Source organism: Vipera berus, assembly GCF_964194415.1.
Source record: "Vipera berus genome assembly, chromosome: W".
Taxonomy (NCBI): Eukaryota; Metazoa; Chordata; class Lepidosauria; order Squamata; family Viperidae; genus Vipera; species Vipera berus.
In genome coordinates, this window is record NC_138210.1 from 57,253,512 (window position 1) to 57,270,168 (window position 16,657).

At 49.9% G+C, this 16,657-nt stretch overlaps 1 protein-coding gene across 4 annotated transcripts in view; it reads right to left on the bottom strand.

Annotated features, from left to right (window-relative positions):
* Positions 1-179: 179 nt before the first annotated feature.
* LOC308676603 (ataxin-2-like protein) overlaps positions 180-16,657 on the bottom strand; it is a 28,292-nt gene continuing 11,814 nt past the window's right edge. For all 4 annotated transcript variants that reach the window (XM_081342506.1, XM_081342508.1, XM_081342505.1 and 1 more), the window contains exons 10-23: positions 10,468-10,572; positions 10,145-10,342; positions 9,535-9,624; positions 8,842-8,906; positions 8,071-8,345; positions 6,520-6,589; positions 6,240-6,386; positions 6,037-6,106; positions 5,700-5,890; positions 5,226-5,355; positions 5,010-5,131; positions 4,095-4,304; positions 3,008-3,188; positions 180-1,940 (exon numbers count right to left, since the gene is read on the bottom strand). In XM_081342506.1, coding sequence (XP_081198632.1) covers positions 1,891-1,940; positions 3,008-3,188; positions 4,095-4,304; positions 5,010-5,131; positions 5,226-5,355; positions 5,700-5,890; positions 6,037-6,106; positions 6,240-6,386; positions 6,520-6,589; positions 8,071-8,345; positions 8,842-8,906; positions 9,535-9,624; positions 10,145-10,342; positions 10,468-10,572 — 1,904 coding nt within the window. In that variant the 3' untranslated portion in view covers positions 180-1,890. The remainder of the gene's footprint in view (positions 1,941-3,007; positions 3,189-4,094; positions 4,305-5,009; positions 5,132-5,225; positions 5,356-5,699; positions 5,891-6,036; positions 6,107-6,239; positions 6,387-6,519; positions 6,590-8,070; positions 8,346-8,841; positions 8,907-9,534; positions 9,625-10,144; positions 10,343-10,467; positions 10,573-16,657) is intronic.

Below are 16,657 nucleotides of genomic sequence, written 5' to 3' on the forward strand. Positions count from 1 at the left end.
CTTATATTTGGAAAAATACGGTACTAACTGGAAAATAAGTCCAAATGCGTCTTTTGGAGCAAAAATTAATATAAGACCCAGTCTTACTTTCTGGGGAACATGGTATGCAACCTTAACCCATTACAGATCAGCATTAAAAAGCAGCACATTTCCAACAGAAGATAATATATGTAGTTTGGGGTTGAACTCTTGAGCTTCTTGGGTGTTCTGTGCTGTTGCAGACATTTCATTACCCAATCAGATATCACAATTTTGGAGCACCGAGAACCCCACAGAAGCATATCTGTTATGTTTTTGTGCTGGTATACATAGAAAGAAAAATGAAATCACAAAATACTGAAAATAAGAAAAAAAAATCTGCATGTGTAAAAAAGTGGACATGGAAATGATTACTGTTGCTTTGATGGAAAAGAAATGTGATTTGGAAAGTGCTCATTGGAAGAAGTGAAATGCATCACTTTTTATGTTCTCCAGCAGTATTTTAACTGCACTGACAGGTTTGTTTTTTTAAAGAGATATTGAATACTATCAACCACAGACAGCCTTATTTTTGCAACTGATTACATGAACCACTAACATCATTTTGATAAAATTTAATGTACAAGTTTTAGCCTGATTACGCATTGCCAACCTGTTTCACAAATATGACCAGCAGAATTATAATAGTTGAGAAGTGACTAATATTCTTAATTCTAAAGATTGTTATCTTCTATAGTGTTTTTTTCCTGTTAAAATAAGGACTTTTCCTTTACTCACCATTTCACAACTGTTGGTTCAGATTACAGCTGTTAAGATTCCTATATACAATGCCAGATCCCTTATACCTCTGATTTGACTAGCCAGGATCAAAGTAAGACTATGACACAGGTTGACAAATGAAAACTGCAATTTCATTGAAGAGCAACAACAGTGAACTTAAACCTGTGCTCATTTTAAAAGAATTCTCAGATGGTGACTTGCTGAGGCATAAAACGGACTTTTAAGTGATTCAAAATGGTCTCTGCTAATAAAGATTTAACATCTCAGTCACACCATCATCCTTGGTTTGTTTTTTTATAACTACTTGAAAAAACAATAGTAACTTAAGACTCCTACAGAGTCTAAGTTGAATTATGGCACAAATATACCATTTCTGCTCATCCCCAAAGTCCTTAAATTTAATATGGTGTCATTGATTCCAAATAAAAGCATCAATTAAAATTTTAAGTTGGTGTGTACTGCATTCACAGCATAACCCCAGCACTAAAAACTACTGCTTTAGGATTTGCTTCGCTGTCACTCAAACTACTAACCCTTGATGACTATTTTCAGAGAGGAAAATTAACGCTGTTAAGACAATAATGCTGAATTCCAAAACAGTTCTTCCAAGTCTGGTTGAGCTACGTATGCTGGACAGGTCACAAAGTCTTCCTCTCTGATGCTGCAGAACCACAATTAAGGTTTGTTGTTTACAAACTGGCCCTCCCACACATTCACCCCAAGCCCAACATTAGTTAGTTTAAAATTTTATTATTTTTTTAACTTTTTAAATATTTTTTACTTAATAAAAAGTCAAGATTTGTCCATATGGTCATGTCCTTGTCAAGTTAATGTGGGAAAGTGGCATTTGCTCTAGGAACCCCAATGGAGTTATAAATAAGAGAAAATAAACCCTGCCCTCCTCTGGGCAATGGAAAGGGGTCTTGCTCCATCCCGCTGGTCAACAGTACCCTGGGCAGGCTTCACTAAACCAACGGAACGGAAGGTGCTTGCCAAGAGGGGCTGGGCCGGACCGCATCCCTTCAGGGGCCTCTGCCTTGGGCACAAGGGATGGCCCAGGCTTGGGGGGAGGGGGAGGGTCAGCAACAGAGCCATAGCTGGCTGGGGTCTCAGGTCACGAGGACGTGGACATCAATTCCCAGGGGTGTGGAATGGTAGCTGCTGGGAGGGATGAGACTGAACTGGAAAGAGAAGAAAGAGGCAGTGAGGAACACACAAGGCACACCAGAGTCCAAAACAGCATTATCTGTTATCCGCAGGACAAGCCCTGCCCAATTGCCATCAAGGCTCACTCAATTCTTCAGAGTAGTTAATTTATCTGATCAGAAATGCCGACTACAAAAATCTGTTAATTTCCACCCATATGGACATGCTAGACCAGGGGTAGGCAACCTCGGCTCTTTTATGACTCATGGACTTCAACTCCCAGAATTCCTGAGTCAGCTATGCTGACTCAGGAATTCTGGGAGTTTTAAATTTAAATTTAATCCCATTTTATATTCCGCCCTTCTCTGAAGACTCAGGGCGGCTTACAATTTAAAGCACAAATCAATGTGCTTAGCAATAGCCTTCATTCTATGTATATGCCTGCTTATTAGGGCTTTCGCCCGCCCCCCAGCGGCATTTTTTTTACAAAGTCAGCTTATTGCCCCCAACAATCTGGGTCCTCATTTTACCTACCTCGGAAGGATGGAAGGCTGAGTCAACCTTGAGCCTGGTGGGACTCGAACCTGCACTAATTGCATGCAGCTGGTGTTACTTAAGGAGGCATTAGCCCACTGCTCCACCAAGGCTCTTGTTGAAGTCCATGAGTCATAAAAGAGCCAAAGTTGCCTACCCCTGCGCTAGACGGGGATGTTTGGTACATCAGAGGGCTCATCTTTCTTATTTAATCCACCTTCTCCCCACCCCTGGCTTTAAATTTATTTATTTATTTTATTTTAATTCCATTTATATCCTGCCCTTCTCCGAAGACTCAGGGCGGCTTACAAGCTTAGCAGTAGCCTTCATTCTATGTATATGCCTGCTTATTAGGGCTTTCACACACACCCCAAGCGGCATTATTACAAAGTCAGCTTAATTGCCCCCAACAATCTGGGTCCTCATTTTACCTACCTCGGAAGGATGGAAGGCTGAGTCAACCTTGAGCCTGGTGGGATACGAACCTGCACTAATTGCAGGCAGCTGGTGTTACTTAAGGAAGCATTAGCCCACTGCTCCACCAAGGCTCTTAAATAACAAGTCTTACCTTGGTGGTGCCCTATGTATGTGTAGGGGGATGGTGTGGAGGCGGAAAGGGTGGGCACACCACTCTGGGGCACACCTCCTTGAGGGGGTCCACCATGAGTCTGTGACGGATGCAAGAGCATGACTTGGGGAGCTCCAGGGTGAGGTGGCGGGGCAGCTGCAATTCCAGTCTGGACATGGGCCTGCAGTAGACAAAAAATAGTTTTGAAGATTTAAATAAAGGATACCCCAATTTATCAACTAATTAGGCCAGCAGAGAAAATGCCATTTTTACTAATTAAGGAACATATATTTAGCAACTGATGCCACTCAAATGTAAATTTAAACTGAAATTTAGACAAGGCGCTTAACCTAATTCCAAGCGTTGTTCAAAGAATATTTAATAACGAAACATTATTAAATAACAAATATAATTCATGAAACAATTGCTGTTCTTGCTGACACCGACACAATCTTTGCTCGAACTTATGTAGTATCCTAAAAGGGACGTGGTGGCTCAGTGGGTTAGGACGCTGAGCTTGTCAATCAGAAGGTCGGCAGTTGGGTGGGTCGAATCCCGAGGGCCGCGTAACAGAGTGAGCGCCTGTTACTCGTCCCAGCTTCTGCCAACCTAGCAGTTCAAAAGCACGTAAAAAAAATGCAAGTAGAAAAATAGGGACCACTATGGTGGGAAAGTAACAGCGTTCCGTGCGCCTTTGGCGTCTAGTCATGCCGGCCACATGACCACGGAGACGTCCTCGGACAAGCGCTGGCTCTTCGGCTTTGAAACGGAGATGAGCACCGGCCCCTAGAGTCGGAAACGACTAGCACGCATGTGCAGGGAAACCTTTTATGTAGTAACCTGTTGATTTTTAAATGTTTTTTTCCCCCCAAGTAATCCCGGTATGTATTGAAGTAGATAAAAATCATCACCCTGCCATTTTTCTCATACATCAACTGCCGCAAAAATAAATAAATAAATAAATCTTACTGGTGATATCCATCTCCTGGGTTGTTCAACACCACTCTTGAGTATTTATGAGGACAGAAATGCCTTCCATGGTCAAGACTGCTGCCCCTTTTCCCTCCCCAGAGTCAGGCATATTCACCTGAGTGACGTGGGCCATGTTGGTGTATCCGTGCTGCAGCTGCTGATGGGCATGGATGGCATAAACTGCTGGCTGTGGGAAACCGCTCTGTGGAGACTGAGCGCTGGGCCCCGGGGTCATGGAGGGTGGCGTAGCTGTCAGGGTAGCAGCGTGGTACAGGTTCTGCTGCTGCTGAGCACTGGCCAAGTGAGGTGGTTGTCCAGCTTGGTGCTGTAGTAGAAAGCACAAGAGGAGAAAAGCAAGATTTTAAACTCAGGTTAGCATAACATTTTATCCGTGGGAAGGATAGGAAATGACTCCTGGTTTTATTAACTTTGTTTTTAATTACAGGTTTTTTATTATTAAATTAGCCTTCCAGTTCTCCGATCTTCTTCATATAACACATAACCCTCCGATTAATTTATCATGCCGTCACAGATTTAAAGGATTCACATTTTGAACATGTTTCCAGAGAAAGTAAAAAAACAACAACACCACTACATGTCAGTTATGGTGGACAGGTTCTAACCACCCACCTGTCCTCAGTTCTGCATTTCCCTTGCAGAAAATACTCCCCCTCCCAAACTTGTTTTACAGTAATACCCAAATCAAGTCATTGCAAGGCAGCGTCTTGTTTTAATTCCTAGATCGCATTCCCCCCCCCCCAAAGAAAGCATGCAAGGATTAGTAAGTTTGTCCCTGGAGCTTCGATTCTGTAACAGCAGTTTCAGGAACTGAGATAGACAGAATAATCACTTTAAAAGCAAGATTCCTTTTCATGCCAACCTAGAATTTCTACAGCTTCAAGGGTCGTGGTGCTCTAGGACCAACTTCAAATGTAAAATCAAATAGCAGGGGGTTGAGTGCCAAGACAAGCATTAAGTGTCTCCTATGCAGTCACCCCCATACTTGGTTCCTCCCCCTCCCTCCAAGTACCTGCACAGGGCTGGGGGCGGCATGTTGTGTTTGCTGCTGGTTGCCCGTGGGTGTGGTAGCTGGTTGAGGCTGATGCGGATGCAGCTGTGTGGCATGATGGGGATACGATTGATGCACTGTGGCTGGGGAGAGAAGCAGCAAGCAGCAGTCAACAAGGCAACATGGGGGGGGGGGAGAAAGAAAGAAAGCTCAGACTTCAGCTAATAATAAAGGTACCATAAAGAGTTGGGGGCGTAGGCTGTTCTGTCGGAGGATACTGTGGAGTAGATGATGAGACGATAGCTTGAGGGTGACTGCCAGATGTCATCATACGGGAGTTACTCTGCAGCATGGGGGCAAACACAGGCTAGAGGGAAGGAAAAAAAAAAGACAGAAAATATGAGTAAAACAGATAAACACACCTATCTGTTTTCCCTTGAATTATTTGACCTCCGCTCCTTCCGGCGCGATCTCAAAACCTACCTTTTTGAACAAGCTGGCCTGGCCTGATGGGATGGGGTTGGGTTTTATAAATCGGTTTTAACTTTTTAATGTGTACTAATTTATTTACGGGCATTGCTGTTTAATTACTTTTAATTTTTGTATCTTGTTTTTTATTATGTATTGCCCTGTTCACCGCCCTGAGTCCTTCGGGAGAAGGGCGGTATACAAATTAAATAAATAAATAAATAATAAATTTATTGTCCCCACCTGCGAGGGATAGTGGGCCATGGGCTGCATCATAGTAGGCTGTCCTGTGAACTGTTGGGGATTGTAGGAGATGTACGAAGGGTATGGAGTTGCAGCTACAAGAGGGGGTCCCGCAGCTGCTGCTGCTGCTTGCATAATGGGAGGAGCTGAGGTGGGCTGGTGCTGGTCTGAACGCTGGGGAGGTAGAGACCCTGTTCAGGAAAAAGAAATGGGTTAAGAAAAGCCATTTATACTCGTGGTTTTCTGTTTTTTTTCCTCTCCTCCAAGTGGCTGAACAGTTGAGCCTTCCAGGCAAATTTCCCACGATCAACGATCCTCCGGCCAAGAATCTCCTCACCTTTAGCTCGGTATTTCCCTTGCTGTCCGGGCACAGAATTGGAAACAGGATAAGGGTACATCTGAGGTGTCTGCAGAGAATAGCAGTAAACATAATTAATTCTAACGGTATCCTTACTACCGTGCCTGATAACACTTTGTAAAGAAAGCAATAATTTGCAGTGCAAAGATAGGACCGTTCAGGTATCATTCTCCCCACCTCACCTGCACAGCTGGGCTCATGTGAATCTGTGGGATGTAAGAAATATATTGTGTGCTGTACATGCCACTTTGCCCCGGTGTAATCACCGGGATGGAGGGTGTAGAATGGGTGCGTGGCCCCGGTGATGTAGGCGTACTTGTTGATTTGTTCTGGGGGGGGAAAAAAGGCAGCAATGGTTAGATATTTAACGATGAAAGCAGCTATGAGATTACTGAACATGCTGTCATCCCCTCAAAAAACCCACCCCATCAACCCACATTAGTCCCAGAGCTAGTTACGCACCACAGAAAGAAGAGTCTTTGAGGGGTTGAATTCTTTTGCATTAGGATTCAATGTTGATTTCTTCACCTGCCTGGATGGGAGTATAATGGAAATGAGACAGGAACATAAAACATGCAGCAGTCTTATCTACAGGTTGTCCTCAACTTATAACAGTTCATTGACGGACCGTTCAAAGTTACAGCAGCACTGAAAAAAAGTGACGGTCAGGGCTTTTCAACCAGTGGTACGGCACCTGGCAGGTGGTACGCGACCCTCCTAGAAAAGTGGTAGCAGGGGAGGGGAATGAGCTGAACCGGTGGTAACACCACACAAGCCCGAGCGGGAGATGGCTGGAGCTACAGGGCTGTCAAGGCTCAGCAGAAATGCCAGGATCAGCGCTTCTTCGGGGTTGTCAGGGCTCAGCAGAAGCGCCAGGATCAGTGCCAGGCTCCAGCTGGAGCTCGGCGCTGATCCTGGCGCTTCTGCTGAGCCCAGAAGAAACACTGATCAGCTGGAATATTAGAGTCTTGTGATTTACATTCAGATACTTGGCAACTGATTCATATTTATGACAGTCACAGTGTCCCAGGGTCATGTGAAATGACCAAAACCTGCTGCAACCACCCAGCAGAGGGGGGAAATAAAAACCAAACACCCCCCCACCCCACCCCTGCTGCCAATCCTCAACAGAAATGCTCACAACAATGAAAACCTCAAAGAGTGCCACCGGGCGGGCAGGCAGGTGTCTTGCTCGGCTGTGGCTTGGGGGGGCACTTTTTCCGGTGCCATTGTAACTTCCAACAATCACTAAGCGAACTGTTGTAAGTCGAGGACTACATGTACTTCATCACTTTTTTCCTTTATTTTTTTTTTGGTCAAGTTTTTGACACCTTGCTAGGCGACTGGTGGTATTCGGATGTTGCCATTTCCTAAAGGTGGTACAATGGGTGAAAAGGTTGAAAAGCCCTGCCCATGGTCACATGATCAAAATTCAGACACTTGGCAACTGACTCGTATTTATGACGGTTGCAGTGTCCTGGGGTCATGGGTTCCCCTTTTGAGACCTTCTGACAAAAGCCAAGTCAATGGGAAAACCAGAATCACTTAACGAGTGTTATTACTAACTGAACTAACTGCGGGGCTCCCCGACAGAGTATCCAGCATATAGTGAGGGAATGCACTAATAGAAGATACCCAGGAGATTTTAAGGATTTCCTCTGCATAACAACGGCAGCTACTGACTGGATCTCCAAACTCAACATTAAACTCTGAAATGTTATTTCTGTTTTCCTCTTAGGTTTTATAATTGCTTCTTTTTTAAAAAAAATGTTTTAACTGTTCTAACTTGTAAATATGAAGTGCTTTTAATTCTGTGTGTGACCAGCCATACGCTAAATAAATAACTAACTGAACAACTGCATTGATTTGCTTAACCACTGGGGCAAGAAAGGTCACAAAACGGAGCAAAACCCGCTTAAGAAACGTTTTGCTTAATGACAGAAATTTCGGGCTCAACTGAGAGGTCGCACGTCGAGGACTACCTGTACCCCGGGGTTCCCCCCCAAGACTCACTCTGAGACAGGACCATCTTCCTTGTCCTCTGCTTCCCCTTTACCCAGAGGACTGGCTGTCTGGGTCTGGCGCTCCATGCCCTCAGGGGATCCCTTCTCCTCCTTGCTGCTGCCTTCACAGAAATCCAGGCTGGGCTTGGGAGACTCTTCAGACCCTTCGCACGAGCTGCCTGCCCCAGCCAACACCTCTGGCAGTTTGTCTTTTCCTTTCCCTTCAAGGGACTCTTTTGGCCGGAAGGGGTCATGGGTGGCCTCTGGAGAGGAGCTGGGCTGTAACTAGAAAGAGAAATGGGGTAAGCAACTGTGATCAGAAAAACTGCTTTTATTTTATTTTTCTATTTTAAAAGTGCTCAATGTTTTTTTTTATCCTCCCTTTTTAAATGAAGGGGAATAAAGAGAATGTAGGGGACGCGGTGGCTCAGTGGGTTAGGACGCTGAGCTTGTCGATCAGAAGGTCGGCGGTTTGGGCGGTCGAATCCCGAGTGCCGCGTAGCAGTGAGCGCCTGTTACTCGTCCCAGCTTCTGCCAACCTAGCAGTTCGAAAGCGTGTAAAAAATGCAAGTAGAAAAATAGGGACCACTACGGTGGGAAGGTAACAGCGTTCCGTGCGCCTTTGGCGTCTAGTCATGCCGGCCACATGACCACGGAGACGTCCTCGGACAAACGCTGGCTCTTCGGCTTTGAAACAGAGACGAGCACCGGCCCCTAGAGTCGGAAACGACTAGCACACATGTGCGGGGGAACCTTTACCTTTTAAAAAGAATGTGCTCACCTTAAACTGGGCTCCAAACTTCCTCAACTCCTCGAGTTGATTCCTCTTCTGTTCATTTTGGAGACCTAGAGCAGCGCAATTGTCACAATCAGAAGAGTTAAGAACTCAAAAACTTGAAGGGCTTTTTAGTATCAATCTCCAAGTTCTGTTAAGCTTTCTCAAACCTGGAACTCTCTAACATTAAAGGAGAACAATTGGGTGAGGATTAGGAGAGCTACATTCCTATAAATCCAGACGACATTGGTTTCGGTGGCCAACTAAATTATACGCACCAGGTTAAGATTTATTTTTTTTTACTTATCAGTGATTATTCAATTTTGTATTTATAGCCCACTTTTCTGAATGAGCAAGGTGATGTTATTGGGGAGTAATCAAGTCTTCCTTCATTTATCCCCAGAACAATCCTATGAGTTACGCTGAGATGAAGCAGCTGGCTCAAAGTCATCTAAGCGAGTTCTGAGTTTATTAATTACTATTTAGTTCATTACTTTTAGAATAGAACGGAATTCTTTATTGGCCAAGTGTGATTGTACACACAAGGAATTTGCCTTCTTATCTGTAGACTCTGCCTGACTTAGCTGACAATTTTGAAAAAAAAACAGCAACGTGCAAAATATATAAAACATGCAAAGCAACTCCAATCTGGCTTTTAGAGTAATAAGGAAAAAGCTCAAAGACACAAAAGAAACAAACCTTTGCTAGTCTGCTTGACCAAATCTGAGGGCCCCATAACTTCTACAGTCCTGCCGCCTTCTTTGGTGGCAGAGCTAGGCACCTCTTTAACTAGAAGAGGAAGGAAAGGGTTAGAAAGCAAAATGTATGCAAGGAAAGAGGAACAAAAGCTTGAAATGCACCTGGAAAGTACGGCAACTTCCCAAAGAGCCCCGCAATTTGTTCAAATCCCCTACTCTCCTCCTCCAGGCAGACAAGAATTTGTTCTACTCTCTTAAAAACGTTTTCAGCTGATCAAACCTATCAAGTTTATTGAAAAATGGTAAAATCTCAATTTTTTTTCTTACTAGGGTAAAAAACAGGAAGGAAGGAAAAAAAACCACGAGAGAAGTTTACAAGTCGGCAATCCTCCCAAAGTCAGCAAGTTTCAAAAATCTAAACAAAGTCCTCAATGTTCTCAGAAACCCTGTAAATCGTACGACACGCTGACTGAGGGTTTTTGTGCAGCACAGCTGGGATTCTCTGGCCAGCTAACACCTATGGGTTGCTTTGTTTTAAGTCCATCCTTAGTTCCTTCTTTGTTGACTGGCAATCAACAAGACCTGCTTTACCTCCCAGTTTAAGTACCTACCTTCAACTGCAGCTACTGGGATAGATGCTGGGACTTTGGGTGAAGGTGGGGTGGGGGAAGCACTCGATTCCAGGGTAGTCCTTGACTCGGAAGGCGATGCAGGAGCAATAGGGATAGCTGGTCCCACAGGGGGGTCTTGGGAAGAGACTGGAACAGTTGAGGCAGACTTCGGTGAACGGGGAGCATAGAGGCGGCCCACTATACAATACAGCAACAGCAAAGATGCATTAGATGAGGGCTAATAGATGGGGGGAAAATAATCAAGGCCCTCACAAAGGAAGAAAAAAAAAGACATCAGATTTGCTGCTTATTCTTTCTTCTACCTGTAGGAGATGCAGCAGAGACTTCCATGGATCGGCTGGTTGGGGAAGACATGTTCTTAGCCCCTCGATTGGGTCGTTGAGACTTTGGAGACATTCTAGACGGACCTAAAAACAAAGCAGCCATAAGGGGTGATGAATCAAACCAGACACACGTAAACAAAACAAAATGTTCCTCTGAAATCTATGGCGCTCCCCCTACTAGCCAACAATGACAATTCCACCATGCCGACGAAATTAGCAGCCGCCTCGTTGCAACTGGCATTTCCAAATTCGGACCGGTCAAGACATTTAAAAATAACTGAATGGTGATTTAAGTCAACGCACCAACCGGAACCCTTGTCCGAGGCGACCTATCTACAGGAGGCAAACTAATGAATGTGGATAGGTGACTGGCCCTACGGCCTGTACAAATGTGGGGGACGAATGGGAAGAAGCAGGAAACGGTGGCAGCCTAACCAAAGAAGAGAGGCAAGTAAAGAGAAAGGTCACAAGGAATCATCATGAGATGCAGCCATCCTGGTTCCAGGTTGTAACGTAGCAAGACGGAGTTGGGGCAACTGAAAGCGAACATGAAATCAGTGGCAGGGTAGAGGCCTGCTTCAGACACAGCGAAACTGAACAAAGTTGTCACTGGTATCGTTACTGCTTCTTTTAATTTTCAGAAAGCACGTTCGCTGAACGCACTTTGCGAAGACCAACAACGCAACGTCACTGTCGCAAGAGTCAGAAATTAGCCTTAGATCAATTTTTTTTCTGAGGCATTTCATAGGCTACTGAGGCTTCAAATCTATTTTCTCCCCATTTGCACTACATCTATTCCTTTCTTCTTCACTCCCTTCAATTTAGAATCTTTTTATTGATCCTATGCGCTATAAACTGCGTCACTTTCAACTTTAGTTATGCATTTTCTTTACCATTCAAAATGCTATTCCCCTTCTTTTATTGTTATTGTTCTCCAGAACACGTGCTAATCTTCGTCCTTCCATTCCCCCCCCCCCTAGTGATGGTCTGATACCCTTTGTGATTTCAATCTGTCCATACTATTCATCCCACCCTTCCCTTCTACTCATCAACCTATCTTGGTAGCCTGAACCAGAATATTGCAATGAAGACAGATCGTCGATCATTTCCTCATTCAAGGAAGTGACCCCTTCCCTAAACCTAACCTAATTTGTATTGGTGGTGCAAGTAGTCCTTGCTTAATGACCATTCATTCAGCAACCATTTAAAGTTACAACAGCACTGAATGAGTAGTAGTTATGACCAGCCCTTTAGGCTATGGGCACTGAAGTGCCCCCACAGTCATATGATCAAACTTTGGGTGCTTGGTAGTGCAACTGCATTTACACTGCGCCATGCACTTCACCCACCCGTACCATTGCCCTTTTGGCTGCCCTGCAATCCCCCTCCCCCCCTCCAATGTCCTCTCAGTGGGTGCGCCAGCCCTCTGGAACAGCTTACCAACCGAAATCCGGATGGCCCCCGACCTCCGCACCTTCCGGCGCGACTTAAAAACCTTCCTGTTCCAGCAGTCCGGCCTGGCCTGACAGCTTTAATTGGGGTCCCAGTTTGTTTTTACTATTGTTTTTTATTGTTCAATCTGTATACCTTCCTTACTCTGTACACCGCCCCGAGTCCCTCGGGAGAAGGGCGGTTTATAAAAACAAATAAATAAATAAATAAAAATAAATCTTCCCCCTGCTGCTACTGCTGAGGCACTAAAGGGCAGAGATGGGAGAGGAGTTGAAGTGGAGGCAAAGCACAACAGGGCACAAGCTTGAGGTCCTCGTCTAATGACTACAACTGGGACTACTAGAACTGTGATTGCTAAGTGATGCAGTCAGGTGATGTTTTGCCTAATGAGACCACTTTGCCTATCCACAAAAATTCCAGTCTCAATGTTGTTAAAAGGAGGACGGCTTGTCATTGTTACTAGTAGTTCATTTCTTTCTAAATAATTCAGAATTTAACATCTTGTGCTCTTGTGGAGCAAGTACCGTATATACTTGAGTATAAGCCGACTCGAGTATAAGCCGAGACCCCCAATTTCACCCCCCAAAACTGGAAAAAGTTGTTGACTCGAGTATAAGCCGATCCGCCGTTCTGCAAGCCTCTGCCGCCAGCAGAGGCTCGATCCGCCATTTTGCAAGCCTGAATACACAGGAATACCCTGTGTGGCCGCGGCTCTCGGGGAAGCCCTGGCTGTCAGCTTCCTCGCTCCACGCTGCCATTCGGGGCCCGCGCGTTCCCCGGGCAAATCGCGGCGCCCAGCAGGCGAGGAAACACGCCCGCTCCAGTCGCCCCCCCTTCCCTCAGGAGACGCGAAGCAAGTGACCGCCCGGAGCTTACCGAGGACTTGCTTCGGTGCTTCCAGGATCGCGCGCACCTCTCCCAAGCCGCCGCCGTCCGGAGACCTGCCGAAGTTTGGGGAGGTTTGGGGAGGTGCGCGCGCACCTCCCCAAACCTCCCCAAACGTCGGCAGGTCTCCGGACCTCTGCGCCCTGCCTGCCTGCTTCTTTCCGCAGCGGAAAGAAGCAGGCAGGCAGGGCGCGGAGGAACGGAGACCCGGCGACGTTTGGGGAGGTTTGGGCGCCTCCCCAAACCTCCCCAAACGTCGCCGGGTCTCCGTTCCTCCGCGCCCTGCCTGCCTGCTTCTTTCCACAGCAGAAAGAAGCAGGCAGGCAGGGCGCGGAGGAACGGACACCTGCCGACGTTTGGGGAGGTTTGGGCGCCTCCCCAAACCTCGCCGGGTCTCCGTTCCTCCGCGCCCTGCCTGCCTGCTTCTTTCCACAGCGGAAAGAAGCAGGCAGGCAGGGCGCGGAGGAACGGACACCTGCCGACGTTTGGGGAGGTTTGGGCGCCTCCCCAAACCTCCCCAAACGTCGCCGGGTCTCCGTTCCTCTGCGCCCTGCCTGCCTGCTTCTTTCCTCTGTGGAAAGAAGCAGGCAGGCAGGGCGCAGAGGAACAGAGACCCGCCGACGTTTGGGGAGGTTTGGGGAGGCGCCCAAACCTCCCCAAACGTCGGCAGGTCTGCGCGGAGGAACGGAGACCTGGGGAGGTTTGGGGAGGCGCCCAAACCTCCCCAAACGTCGGCAGGAGGAACGGAGACCTGCCGACGTTTGGGGAGGTTTGGGGAGGCGCCCAAACCTCCCCAAACGTCGGCAGGTCTGCGCGGAGGAACGGAGACCTGGGGAGGTTTGGGGAGGTGCCCAAACCTCCCCAAACGTCGGCAGGAGGAACGGAGACCTGCCGACGTTTGGGGAGGTTTGGGGAGGCGCCCAAACCTCCCCAAATGTCGGCAGGTCTGCGCGGAGGAACGGAGACCTGGGGATGTTTGGGGAGGCGCCCAAACCTCCCCAAACGTCGGCAGGTCTGCGCGGAGGAACGGAGACCTGGGGAGGTTTGGGGAGGCGCCCAAACCTCCCCAAACGTCGGCAGGAGGAACGGAGACCTGCCGACGTTTGGGGAGGTTTGGGGAGGCGCCCAAACCTCCCCAAACGTCGGCAGGTCTGCGCGGAGGAACGGAGACCTGGGGAGGTTTGGGTAGGCGCCCAAACCTCCCCAAACGTCGGCAGGTCTGCGCGGAGGAACGGAGACCTGGGGAGGTTTGGGGAGGTGCCCAAACCTCCCCAAACGTCGGCAGGAGGAATGGAGACCTGCCGACGTTTGGGGAGGTTTGGGGAGGCACCCAAACCTCCCCAAACATCGGCAGGAGGAACGGAGACCTGCCGACGTTTGGGGAGGTTTGGGGAGGCGCCCAAACCTCCCCAAACGTTGGCAGGTCTCCGTTCCTCCGCGCCCTGCCTGCCTGCTTCTTTCCACAGCGGAAAGAAGCAGGCAGGCAGGGCGCGGAGGAACGGACACCTGCCGACGTTTGGGGAGGTTTGGGCGCCTCCCCAAACCTCCCCAAACGTCGCCGGGTCTCCGTTCCTCCGCGCCCTGCCTGCCTGCTTCTTTCCGCTGTGGAAAGAAGCAGGCAGGCAGGGCGCAGAGGAACAGAGACCCGGCGACGTTTGGGGAGGTTTGGGGAGGCGCCCAAACCTCCCCAAACGTCGGCAGGTCTGCGCGGAGGAACGGAGACCTGGGGAGGTTTGGGGAGGCGCCCAAACCTCCCCAAACGTCGGCAGGAGGAACGGAGACCTGCCGACGTTTGGGGAGGTTTGGGGAGGCGCCCAAACCTCCCCAAACGTCGGCAGGTCTGCGCGGAGGAACGGAGACCTGGGGAGGTTTGGGGAGGCGCCCAAACCTCCCCAAACGTCGGCAGGTCTGCGCGGAGGAACGGAGACCTGGGGAGGTTTGGGGAGGCGCCCAAACCTCCCCAAACGTCGGCAGGAGGAACGGAGACCTGCCGACGTTTGGGGAGGTTTGGGGAGGCGCCCAAACCTCCCCAAACGTCGGCAGGTCTGCGCGGAGGAACGGAGACCTGGGGAGGTTTGGGGAGGCGCCCAAACCTCCCCAAACGTCGGCAGGTCTGCGCGGAGGAACGGAGACCTGGGGACGTTTGGGGAGGCGCCCAAACCTCCCCAAACGTCGGCAGGAGGAACGGAGACCTGCCGACGTTTGGGGAGGTTTGGGGAGGCGCCCAAACCTCCCCAAACGTCGGCAGGTCTGCGCGGAGGAACGGAGACCTGGGGAGGTTTGGGGAGGCGCCCAAACCTCCCCAAACGTCGGCAGGTCTGCGCGGAGGAACGGAGACCTGGGGAGGTTTGGGGAGGTGCCCAAACCTCCCCAAACGTCGGCAGGAGGAACAGAGACCTGCCGACGTTTGGGGAGGTTTGGGGAGGCGCCCAAACCTCCCCAAACATCGGCAGGAGGAACGGAGACCTGCCGACGTTTGGGGAGGTTTGGGGAGGCGCCCAAACCTCCCCAAACGTCGGCAGGTCTCCGTTCCTCCGCGCCCTGCCTGCCTGCTTCTTTCCGCTGCGGAAAGAAGCAGGCAGGCAGGGCACGGAGGAACGGAGACCTGCCGACGTTTGGGGAGGTTTGGGGAGGCGCCCAAACCTCCCCAAACGTCGGCAGGTCTGCGCGGAGGAACGGAGACCTGGGGAGGTTTGGGGAGGCGCCCAAACCTCCCCAAACGTCGGCAGGAGGAACGGAGACCTGCCGACGTTTGGGGAGGTTTGGGGAGGCGCCCAAACCTCCCCAAACGTCGGCAGGTCTGCGCGGAGGAACGGAGACCTGGGGAGGTTTGGGGAGGTGCCCCAACCTCCCCAAACGTCGGCAGGAGGAACGGAGACCTGCCGACGTTTGGGGAGGTTTGGGGAGGCGCCCAAACCTCCCCAAATGTCGGCAGGTCTGCGCGGAGGAACGGAGACCTGGGGAGGTTTGGGGAGGCGCCCAAACCTCCCCAAACGTCGGCAGGTCTGCGCGGAGGAACGGAGACCTGGGGAGGTTTGGGGAGGCGCCCAAACCTCCCCAAACGTCGGCAGGAGGAACGGAGACCTGCCGACGTTTGGGGAGGTTTGGGGAGGCGCCCAAACCTCCCCAAACGTCGGCAGGTCTGCGCGGAGGAACGGAGACCTGGGGAGGTTTGGGGAGGCGCCCAAACCTCCCCAAACGTCGGCAGGTCTGCGCGGAGGAACGGAGACCTGGGGAGGTTTGGGGAGGTGCCCAAACCTCCCCAAACGTCGGCAGGAGGAACGGAGACCTGCCGACGTTTGGGGAGGTTTGGGGAGGCGCCCAAACCTCCCCAAACATCGGCAGGAGGAACGGAGACCTGCCGACGTTTGGGGAGGTTTGGGGAGGCGCCCAAACCTCCCCAAACGTCGGCAGGTGTCCGTTCCTCCGCGCCCTGCCTGCCTGCTTCCTTCCACAGCGGAAAGAAGCAGGCAGGCAGGGCGCGGAGGAACGGACACCTGCCGACGTTTGGGGAGGTTTGGGCGCCTCCCCAAACGTCGCCGGGTCTCCGTTCCTCCGCACCCTGCCTGCCTGCTTCTTTCCGCTGTGGAAAGAAGCAGGCAGGCAGGGCGCAGAGGAACAGAGACCCGGCGACGTTTGGGGAGGTTTGGGGAGGCGCCCAAACCTCCCCAAACGTCGGCAGGTCTGCGCGGAGGAACGGAGACCTGGGGAGGTTTGGGGAGGCGCCCAAACCTCCCCAAACGTCGGCAGGTCTGCGCGGAGGAACGGAGACCTGGGGAGGTTTGGGGAGGTGCCCAAACCTCCCCAAACGTCGGCAGGAGGAACGGAGACC